The sequence below is a fragment of the Nematolebias whitei genome, chromosome 4 (genome assembly GCF_014905685.2).
Source record: "Nematolebias whitei isolate Nwh7 chromosome 4, NemWhi1, whole genome shotgun sequence".
Lineage (NCBI taxonomy): Eukaryota > Metazoa > Chordata > Actinopteri > Cyprinodontiformes > Rivulidae > Nematolebias > Nematolebias whitei.
The window spans coordinates 55,661,905-55,673,663 of NC_056501.1; the positions used below are offsets into that span (position 1 = coordinate 55,661,905).

The following is an 11,759-nucleotide window of genomic DNA, read 5'->3' on the forward strand; positions in this document are numbered from 1 at the left end:
GAGTCATGACCAGTTTTTCAAAGCATTTAGCGACTATCGGGGTGAGGGCCACTGGCCGATAGTCATTCAGACCAGTCACTGTAGAGTTTTTTGGGACTGGGATGATGGTGGCAGTCTTCAGGCAGGTGGGAACTGTCTCCAGGGTAAGTGAGGTGTTAAAGATGTCTGCCAGCACCTCACAGAGCTGATCAGCACATTCCTTCAACACTTTTCCGGGGATGTTGTCTGGGCCAGTTGCTTTGTGCGGATTAATCCTCCTGAAGGTACTCCTTACTTCTGCTGAGGTCACGCTGAGATGCTCTTCATCCGGTGGCGAGGTGAGTCTGGTGCTGGGTGGTCTGTTCGGATCTTCAAAGCGTGCATAGAACTTGTTGAGGGCATCAGGCAGAGATGGGTCTTTGGGACATTGTTCACTCCTTCCTTTATAATCTGTTATGCACTTAATGCCCCTCCACATGCTCCGAGGGTCTTGTGAGATGAATTGACCCTCGATCCTCTTTGCATATGTGGCCTTGGCCCTCTTTATACCAGCAACCAGCTCTTTTCTTGTCCTACTCAGCTCCTCTGAGTTTCCAGACCTGAAGGCAGTGTTCCTGGCTTCCAGCAGGGTACGCACCTCTGCATTCAGCCAAGGTTTTCTGTTTGGGTAGCTTTTAACATTTCTGATAGTGGAGACTGTGTCAGTACATGTACTAATGTAACCCAGTACTGAGGATGTGTATTGGTCAAGATCAAGCGAACCTCCATTTTCAGCAGCTTCTCTGAAAACCTGCCAGTCTGTTCGGTCAAAACAATCTCTCAGTATGGGTCCACTGTCCTGGATCCAGCATTTAACTTTCTTTTGTACCGGTCTGGAGCGTCTCAGCGGGGGCATGTAAGCAGGAGCCAGGAAGATTGAGATGTGGTCTGACAGTCCTAGGTGGGGGCGGGGTTCGGCTTTGTATGCATTTTTTACGTTCGTGTAAACACGGTCCAGCGTGCGGTCTCCACGTGTCGGAATCGTCACATGCTGATTAAAGCTTGGGAGACAGTCCTTTAGATTCACGTGGTTAAAGTCTCCGGCTACCACGTAAAGAGCCTCGGGGTGTTTGCTCTGCAGCGAGCTGATGATATCATGAAGCTCCTGCAGTGTTTCATTAGCATTAGCGTCCGGAGGAATGTAAACAACTGTGATGAAAGTCACTGTGAACTCGCGGGGTAGATAATGTGGCTGACATTTCACTGTTATTTGCTCCAAAGCCTTCGAGCATGAGCTATTTACAACAGTACAGTTCGTGGACCAACTCTTACTCACGTAAATGCACACTCCGCCCCCCCGTGATTTCCCCATTAGCTCGCTGCAGCGGTCCGCTCGAAAAAAAAGTCTGTCATCCAGCTGGAAGACTGAGTCCGGCGTTTCACTTGTAATCCACGTTTCTGTGAGGCAAAGCACTGCACACTTCTTCATCTCTTCTGAGGCGCCCGCTCTCAGACGAAGTAAATCCACCTTGTTGTCCAACGAGCGGACATTCGACAGAAAGAGAGACGGCATGGGGAGTTTACCAGCTTTAGCGTTAGCTCGTAGCCTCACCATAACCCCCGCCCGGCATCCTCTCCTCTTAAGCCGGGAGCAGCGCTTCCTCTTCTGCCCGCTGGAACGCCTCTGCTGCAGCTTCCAGGTAGATGACTTTAAGATCTGCATTCTAAAACAATCTACTCTGTCTCCTTGACTTTTAATGACCCTCTTACGTCACTAAGACCACACCCCTGTTGGTTCTTTCAACCAATCAGGAAGTTCTCAGAGGAACCGGAAGTGACCTCTTTAAAAGGGTCAACACTTCCTAGTTCCAAGCAGAACAACGGGAACTACGCAGAACAAAGTTCAGAGCAGAACAAGTTCCAGAGAAGTTTCTAATGGAGTGACGAGAGTCCGTCGATGCCACGACGTCTCGGTGTGGCTCTACCCGACGGAAGCTCTGAACAATGAGGAAGTCTGTTCAGGGATGATCTCACGACTACCGAGGTCTCTGCTATCCTTACGGAGACGCTGAAAAGCGTTGAAAAGCAACTCTACACCGACGCTGAGATATCTTCTGCCAGGTAAAGAGTCGTCTTCAACTGCGAAGTGTACCGTGGGTTAAGCTGGGTCCAAAGGAGCGTGTTGTTTCTGGTTGTAATAGACATATTCCCTCACCCATCTCTCTCCATTTAAACTTCATTTTCCCATCTTTAAAACTCTTCTATCTGCCAGTGATTAATCCAGATATTTTCAGAAATGTCTGTTGGTTTCAAAAGCTGCAGGTGAGATACCATGGCCGTATGGTTCTCATTGTAAAGCTCATTAATTAAGCTGTGTTTATTGTAATCAATTTTGCCAAATTATTGTAAATGTGTGATGTGTTGAAATCGTTTTTTAAATAAACGACCCACTGTTGTTGGTGAGTCAAAAATAAAACACGTTTCCGTCCACATTTAATTATTCAAAACACGATATTACTCAGTCCAGAAAAATGAAAGAATCCGTTTAAATTATGAATAATATCAGTCACAGGTATTATAGTTCATTACACTGACAATGCTTTCTGGAAGTATTCCTGAGCCCATTCTGTTATTTCCTTGACAGTGGCATTTCTGTTTGAGGTGCAGTGACGTTTAAGGGCCCGGAGATCACGAGCATCCAGTAGAGTTTTACGGCCTTGACCCTTGCGCACAGCGATTGTTCCAGATTCTCTGAATCTTATGATGATGTTATGCACGGTTGATGATGATAACTTAAAAGTCTTTGCTATTTTACGCTGGGTAACACCATTCTGGTATTGCTGCACTATCTTTCTACGCAACAATGGTGATTGGTGATCCTCTTACCATCTTGGCTTCTGAGAGACACTGACACTCAGCTCTTTTTATACCCAATCATGTTGTCAATTGACCTAATTAGTGTTAATTGGTCTTCCAGCTGTTCGTTATATGCTCAATTTCCTTTTTCCAGCCACTTATTGGTACTTGTCCCAACTTTTTGGGGATTTGTTGACGCTGAAATTTTGACTCAACATATTTTTCCTTTAAAATGTTACATTTACTCAGATTAAACTTTTGATCTGTCATCTATGTTATATTACGAATAAAACATTGACATTTGCCATCTCCACATCATTGCATTCAGTTTTTATTCACAATTTGCTTAGTGTCCCAACTTTTTTGGAATCTGGTTTGTACTCGAGATCATGATAGCGATGTACTCTAGTACTATGTACTATAGTACTTGAGAGCATTATAGCGAGGTACTCTAGTATTATGTATTATAGTACTCAAGAGCATGAAAGCGATGTACTCTAATATTATGTACTATAGTACTAGAGAGCATGATAGCGATGTACTCTAGTACTATGTACTATAGTACGGGGGAGTGGTGGCGCAGAGGTTAGAAGATGGACTTGTGATCGGAAAGTCGCAGGGTCAACTCCTGGTACCGTCAGCATCAAAATGTGGGTGGAAAAGGTGAAACACCCACACCTCCCTCCACCCTCATTTGCCCCACTCTGGGCACCTGAGCAAGGCCCTTAACCCTCACCATCTGCTCCCCAAACAGGTCTCTCTTGAAAATGAGTTCTCGTGGCTCAATGAAACTCCCTGGATAAATAAAGTGTAAATGAAAAAAATATATAGTACTTGAGAGCATGATAGCAATGTACTATAGTACTTGAGGGCATGATAGCGTATATACTCTAGTACTATGCACTACAGTACGTGAGAGCATGATAGAGATGTATTATAGTACATAGTACTAGAGTACATCTCTATCATGCTCTCATTGAGTATCAGTGTGTTGTGGAGCAGGACGGTGACAGTTTTGAAGAAACTGGGTTTGGACTTGTTGCACCTGGTTTTGTCCAGGTCCAGGTTGGACCGTAGATGACTTTAGCTGTAAATATGCACCATATAAATGAAGTGACTTGGACTGGTTTGAACTTGAATTGATGCATCTTTATTACGTTGGTCTACAGCGGGTTATTTCCTGTAATCTTTCATAAAGTGCTCGTTACATTTTAAAACAGCAAAGCTTCTTCTGACTTTTTGTTTAATGATAGCAGCAACCAAAATTATTTACGTACAACGCTTTCATCTGGGCGATTCTGCAGTCCCAACCTGGAGTTTAAATTAGAAGATGTTTAACCAAGTGAGCTTCTAGATAAGAAGGGTTCAGTTATCCACATGAATGCTTTCATTGGTGCTGCTTGGTGCAGCTCTTTGCTTTTTCTTCTTGTAGCTGGGCCAACGACACACCGGGCAACAGTGCCGGCCTGCTGCCAACCACACTACAATGCACTGCTGGTGGAAGGCATGGCCGCAGGGCAGACCCATCAGCAGCTCCTCGCTCACAAAGTTCTCCAGACACACCACACACTCTGAGCACAGGAGCATGTCAGAGGGCCACAGCGACCAGTCATACAGCTGGTGGTTGGAGAGCCCTGGAGGTGTGGCATCCTCTGGCAACTTGTTGACCAATGTTGAGCTTCCATGACAACAGAAGGACGCCGCAGCAGCAGTGTGTGCACACGGACACGTGCTGATGGGATTACTTTCATCGTCTGTGTTGCTGTCCTGACTGCACAGCTCTCGTTGGTGCCGTGTGCTGCTGAGACCTGCAGGAGAACGATCCAACAGTTCTTGGATCTTGGTTTCCTCGTCCTGTCGTACACCAGACACACTTTCCTTCCACCCACTGACAACTTTCAGCCTCCAGGTCGGCAGTAGTTTAATGTAATCCATGTTTACCAGTGGATGAAGCCAGAGATCTGGAAAAGCTAAACGCTGGAATAAGAAGTTTGGATCGTCCTCCCAGTCTGAGTGGTCAGACGGAAACTGCTGCAGTGATGCAATTGGGTGGAGCAGATAGGAGGTGTACCAGTCCCACAAACTGGCCAGCCACTCCAGATTGGTGGTGCTGTCCTCCTGGTTCCTGGTTCCACAGCGGCGTTTCTTCTCAAAGTAGTCGACCAACAGGCCGTGGACCAGGTAGGTGAACAGGAACAGGGCTGGATGGGATGAGTAGAAGGTCCAGTCGGCTCTTACTAAACTTGCCAGCGTGGTGGTGTCGGCGTAACGTAGCAGCTTCAGACTGAAACCATACAGGGTGTTCAGATAGGGCAGCTGCAGGACAGCCTGGGTGAATCAAAAATAAAAGCGGTTACTTGTAACTAATCACTTCCACGGGTCACTGTCTTACAGTCTTTACATTCCTTTGCTGGAGGTTGAACGCATTTCATTTCTCTACAGGAAAGGCTACAGAAACTCTGATAAGGTTGTAAGACTCGATCACTAGGCCTGTCACGAGAACAAAATTTGCTGGGCGACTAATCATCTCAGAAATTATTGCGATAAACAATAATATTATTTGTAATTTGACAATAATTAGTAATTATTGTCAAAATTAAGAATAAATATTTTCTCTCATCTTATTTTGTTTTGCATATAGTACCTTTTTACGACCACCGGATGGCAGTATAAGACCGAATCGAAGGATGGATAGTGAGGGAGCGAGCAGCGTGACTCTTAAGAAAAATGGGAGGGAAGCGCTTTGATGCTTTGACAAAACTGAGTTTTTTTTGGAGGTCGGCCTATTAGCTTAGCTCCTTTTAACAATCCAAAAACACAATTTTGGACGGTTAAAACACATTTTAAAGAGAAAGAAAGGGGTCAGTAAAGAACACTGGAGTTGAGCTGTGTCTTAGAAAGAGACACAAAAAAACAATAAAGCCGATAAATGAAAATGAGGTCGATAATTGTCATTCATCGTGCGATTAATTGATTTGTTGTTTATTGCAACAGGCCTATCCATCACTTGTAAAAATCAGATGATTTCATACCAGGACAGGAAGCCAGGACACCAGTAATATGGAGTTGTAGGTTCCAAGTGTTCGGATCAGCACCACAAATCTTTTGACTGTCGCTCCCTGCCCATGAAAAAGAAAAAAAGTTAAATATTGACTGACAAAAGATACAAAAGACAAACGGCCATATTATAATTAGGGCATTAACAGAGTACTCGAGTAATCTACATATCGATTGTTAGGACATCTATCGAGGTAAAAAATTTAACATCGAGTATCCGTAGTGACGTCATATTATGTGACCACCGTATGACCGTAGGGGGTGGTGTTGCACTGTTGCAGGTCACAGAGTATGGTGTAACACCAGGTCCAATCCACTGAACCAGAACCAGTTTCGGTTTAAGTTTCGTTTTTGACGTGCTGCACGTTTCTTCACGTTTGCAGTTTAATAATAATAACTAATAGTTTAGTTTTTCCTGTGACTTATTTGCAGTATGATAAATGGTAGGAGCATAATATACGCTCCCAATGTTTTGTTGGTCTTTTTTTTGTAAATAATTACCTTTTTTTGCGGTTTTATTTATTTATTTATTTTTGTATCTTGAGATCTATGACATCATAAAATACTCTAGTTCTACTCGGGTTTTATTATGTTAATGTCGAGTTTTAAAGTATATACTCATTCAACCCCTAATTATAATATAATGTGTATAGTATTATACCATATCATATATTAATTATATATATATTATTATACTACTATATTCTTTCCAGCACTGCATTCAAAATTTAACACAAAGTATAAAAGCTAAATGTAACATGAACAAAAGCTGCAGGTGGTACATTATACATCCATCCACAAACTATTATACAGAAAAGACCTTGTATGACCTTCAAGCTTGATTTGTGACATTGACTAATTGTCTGCAGGACTCGAGCATCATCATCACCCATGGTTGGGTCAAACTAAGCCTGTGGTTATGTTTATTTGCTGAAAGCAGCATTTGTGTAATCCCGATTGGGATGCATCACAAACAATGATGGGTCCATCTGCAGGCAGGAGGTGGAACATCTGGAGAGCTGGTGCAGGAAGAACAACCTTCACCTCCATGTAAAGAGGATGATGGAGATGGTTGTGGACTTCAGAGCTAACATGCCTACCCCCTGAATGTAGGAGGACCTGCAGTGAAAGTGGTCTCAGCTACAAGGATTCAAGGATTTTTTATTGACATACCAGTTCACATTTTAATGTTTATGGTACGAAATTCAGACTCCGGTTCTAGATCAAGTTAAAAAATGTAAGATGAAGCTGAATTAAGTGCAGCTGGAGTTAATCAGTCTGACAGCTGCAGGGAAGAAACTGTTTCTGAGCCTGGTGGTCTTGCTCTGAATGCTCCTCAGCTGCCTGCTTGAGGGGAGGGGCTGGAACAGACTGTGTGCAGGTACATGTACTACAAGTAATACAAGTACTTGGGTGTGCACCTGAACGATAACCTCAGCTGGGGCAACCACACCACCAGCCTGATCAAGAAAGCTCATTAGGGACTCTTCTTCCTCAGGCGGCTGAGACAAGCTGGACTGGGAAGCTTAGTCCTCACCTCCTTCTACAGGTGTGCAGTGGAGAGCATCCTGTGCTCCAGCATCAACATGTCGCATGGAGGCTGAACAGCTGCAGAAAAAAAAGCTTTGCAGAGAGTGGTGAAGGCTGCACAGCTGCAGAAAGAAAAGCTTTGCAGAGAGTGGAAAAGGCTGCACAGAAGTCTGTTGGAGTCAGCCTCCCCACCATCACAGACATCTACACCTCCAGATGCAGGAAGAGGGCCACCTGCATAGAGCTGAAACGATTCCTCGAATAATTCAAGTGCCTTGATTTAAAAAATCCTCGAGGCAAATTTATCTGCCTCGAAGCCTCGTTAAACTATTCAGAGCACTGTGGTCTAGCCAGAAGGTTTGTTACACAACGCTAGCGCTTACGCTAACGCGTATGTGCTAAGTTTGTAGCTAAGGAGGGAACGGAGAATGCATAGAAGAAGAGCCCCGAAAACAACAAAAACTGAAAAGTTTGGGAACATTTTAGGCTAAACAGAAAAGACAACACAGTGAAATGCATCCACTGCAAAGCAGAACTGGAGTAACCACAACAGCACATCATCGATGTTGCAGCGTCTGACGAGAAAACACCCGCTGTCTGCATCAAACTCGTCCGCTGCTGCCAACAGGTATCATTTATGTTCTCTTTGCAAAATATGTTAACCTAAATATGTGATAATCTGTCATGTCAAAGATGTAAAATGAGGCATATTTTTGCTAATGTTAAATCTATTGACTAATCATAGTGGCTACCTGGCAGGGTATGTACATTGTGAGGGAAAAAAAAAACTCTGCACGACTTGATGCATGTTTGTTAACGATAAAAGCAGCAATTGACTGTATGAGCTGAAATACATTTATTTTTTGCTACTGTCATATTTGTTTATAGCTAAGCAATCAAGACTAAATAATAATACCGTCTGGAAAACTCAATGTAAAAACTCAAACTTTACATTATCTATCTTACTCAGTTTCTAACATAAAGATTCCATTCAGTTTTCCAATCCATAAAAAATATTTACAGCATTTAGATTTTTATGTGATGGTGATATAATAATAATGTTTTTAAATGCTTTTATGCCATATTATACTTTTGAAATAAAACGTGGACAACTAAGGTCAGGTTACCGTGAGAGCAAGATGTTGTGTTACAGAAAGGAATGTTCTAATTACTTGGGAAGCCCCAGAGGAGGATTTACTTAAAAGAACTGTGATGAAGTGTTTTTGATGTTCTTATCACTTGGGAAGCCTGAAAGGAGGACTTTGGCCCGTCCCTCTTGCACGCTCCCTTGAAGTTTCTGAGTTTCAAGTCTCAGATAAGTTTTCACTCCCTCGCACGCAGGTGGGAAGGAGTTGCCCCTTTCTGGAATGCAGCTCTGAGTTTCAAGTAAACATGTTTTTGTTCACTGGGAAACGCTCTCATGTGATGTCGAGAGAGAGAATAAAAAGAAGAAGCACTTAGACCAGGTTAGAGTCTGCGATCGGAACGTCTAGCTGTGTCGGTGTTTTGGTTCCGCCTTGGCTGTCTGGCTCTCCAGCCTTGTGTCACGGTGAGAGCTGTTTTATGCATCGATACTTATGTGTGTGTGTGTGTACATCTGAGTATGATTGTACATTGCTTTGCTTTTTCGCTGTTATCTGTGGCAGAGTAATAAAAACACAAATTATTCTAGCAGAACAGCGTTTGTGTGTTTTCTTATGAACTATTGTGCTGATTACTCTTCCGAATCCTGGTTTTATTTAAACAAATGTCCCAAATCATTTTGGAGTCACGAACAGGATATTGGAAAGAGTACTGCATAATGTTCAAAAGAAAAGCTAAAGAGAGTGAGAAAATTGAGACAGAAGAGGTTGTACCGGGATGGAGCAAATCCCCGTATCAATTGATAGCGGTTTGTTTAAGAGGCAGCGGGGGACGCCCTGAGCCTTGGAATGATTCCTTACATGTTGATAGCCCTGGCGATGTTTTAGCTGCTTTACAAGTGGTAGATGTGAACAAAAAGACGCCGGTGGCCGGATTGCAGTGCCGATTGTGGGTTTGTGCGACTGCTTGGAAAAATCTGCATGAGGAGAATCAGGCAAAAATAACACAAGCATTGAATCAGAAACAGGCGCTCGAGGAAGTGCGAGCTGAGAATTTGTTGCAGAAACAACATGTACAGCTGCTGACCACGCAGCTGAACAGAATGAACAATGTTGCGGAGGGTGCGGTAACACAGGTCTCTATGCTGAAAAGAGAAAAGTTCAGGAGAAAGAAACGAAGTGTGTCACTTAAAAGAGTTTGTGCTTTTGTTGCTCATTTGGGAACCGGATAGGATCCGTCGAGTTGGGACGGTAACATCTGGGGAGACGAGGAGGATGAAAATGATTACATTTAGAGTGAGGAGAAGGATGAACTAAATGCCGGAGTGGCGGTGAGGTCTCCTATCATTCAAACGAGCAAAAATGTAAAACCTGTAAAAAGACGTAGGAAAGAGGAGCAGAGAATACCAGATGTGTTGCAAGCGAGGGTAGACGCCCAGGGACAACAGCTGGTGGGGCTCGACGGACAGCCAATCATGGACTTGGTAGCACAGCAGCAACCTCAGGCAGATTTAAAAATGATAGTCGCGGACTATACCCAGGAGGAGGTTGCTTACTTGTCTAAAATATATAAACAACAGACTGGAGAACCCACAGATGCCTGGGTAGCTAGGCTGTTGGATAAAGGTGGAGGTCAGGGTAGGAGTGAATTCAGCGTACCGACAGGAAGTCAGAGCTTTGCAAGACTCGAGACCTTTGTTTGAAGTTTATGCAGAGGCAGTCCGACAGATGTTCAGCATCGGATCCGGAGCATCGGATGGGCCTGATTTACAGGGGCATTGGGTGACCTTAAGGAAATGCGTGAAAAGCCTGGTTCGACTGTGTGTAAGAGATGCACTGGCTGTGGGTTTGGCAGCAGATTATCAAGTGCATGTTGTTCCAAAGGCAGTGAGGGATCAGTTGATCAGAACAGCGCCATCTCAGTATTGATCTGCAATGCATACTGTAATGTTGGGAGCTGCTGATGTTCGAAGCCGAGTGTTGGAACTGGGTGCACTCAGAGATTGGAACACAGAGAGGGCTGAAAACCGTGAAAAAACATTTAGTCAACCCATGGGTCGTGGGCCGAGAAGGGACGGCTGAAATAATACACAGGGACCCTCTCGCTCTGCTTTTTGGAGGGCGTTAATACAGGCAGAAGTGCCTCCAGCTGAGATGGATGGTTTGTCAACAGAAGAGCTGAGGGCTAAATGCCATTATTTGGATTGAAAGGGCCAAAAGTAGAAGGTCCAGATGTTGACATCAACCTTCTGAAAGCAGATATTGCCAACATTGAACATCAAAAGTACAAAATTAGAGAGCCCAGATTTTGACATTAAACTAAAAGGCCCCAAACTTGAAGGTGATATTGATGTTAAAATGTCAAAGGCGAAATTAAAACACCTGATGTTGACATTAAAGGCCCAGCCATTGACATTGAGGGCCACAAAGGATGAATTAAAATGCCTAAAGCCAAGATGATTGAAGGGAAAAAGGGTGGATTTGAAATGCCTAAAATAAAAATGTCATCAGAGCACTTAAAAGGGATGTGTTAAGCTGGCTGCTTTGAAGGAAGTGCATCATATGTTGTTTGTAAATGGTTCATCTGCAGCTGAAGTTTGACAGCATCTAAAACAACCCGAAGTGTCTAAAAACATCTGAGATGAAAAAAATTCACCATCTTGTTTTGCAGTTGTTTCATATTTAAAGCAAAAGTTCAGTTCTTTTCAAGAGGGGTTATGTGGAAAAAGTTATGAACAAGTAATATCTTACCTGCTGCACATAGGTTTTAGAATAACCTCAGTTTGGAGAAACTGATGAGCTAATAGTCTGAGTGGGGCCAAGACCAGAAGAAGGATTTCTTTTTTAATAAATAAAAGTTAATTTTAAATGTATTTAAAAAAAAAAAAAAAAAAAAAAAACTTTATATTGCCGACACTTTTGCATGAAGTGGTTATTTATGAAGAATTGTCTGATTACTTGTAGAACATGTGGTGCAGCCCGGAGTAATTCCTGCTGGAACAATAACTGTGTAGAACAAAACGGATGGAGATAAAAAGATTTATACTTGAGAGAAAACTAACGACTCTTTCTCCGTCTGTAAGCAGTTTTTCTTGTTTCTACAGCTTGATGTTTCCTTGGTCTTTGTTGACTGGATGATCGGGACCACCCAGGAGCCAACATGGGAGAAGGTGGTGGCAAGTGTCTACCAACTGGCAGTGCAAGCTGTTGGGGCATCAGGTTCCTTGTTGTAGGTGCCATGGTGTTCCTGGTCAACCTCTCCTCAGACAAAGTAAC

The 11,759-nt window shown here is 43.4% G+C and overlaps 1 protein-coding gene across 1 annotated transcript in view; it reads right to left on the minus strand.

The window, feature by feature from the left end:
- Nucleotides 1-3,988: 3,988 nt before the first annotated feature.
- The window catches only part of rnf103 (ring finger protein 103), a 36,529-nt gene continuing 28,758 nt past the window's right edge, over nt 3,989-11,759 (minus strand). Inside the window, exons 6-7 of the mRNA XM_037675442.1 lie at nt 5,847-5,933; nt 3,989-5,142 (exon numbers count right to left, since the gene is read on the minus strand). Coding sequence (XP_037531370.1) covers nt 4,180-5,142; nt 5,847-5,933 — 1,050 coding nt within the window. The 3' untranslated portion in view covers nt 3,989-4,179. The remainder of the gene's footprint in view (nt 5,143-5,846; nt 5,934-11,759) is intronic.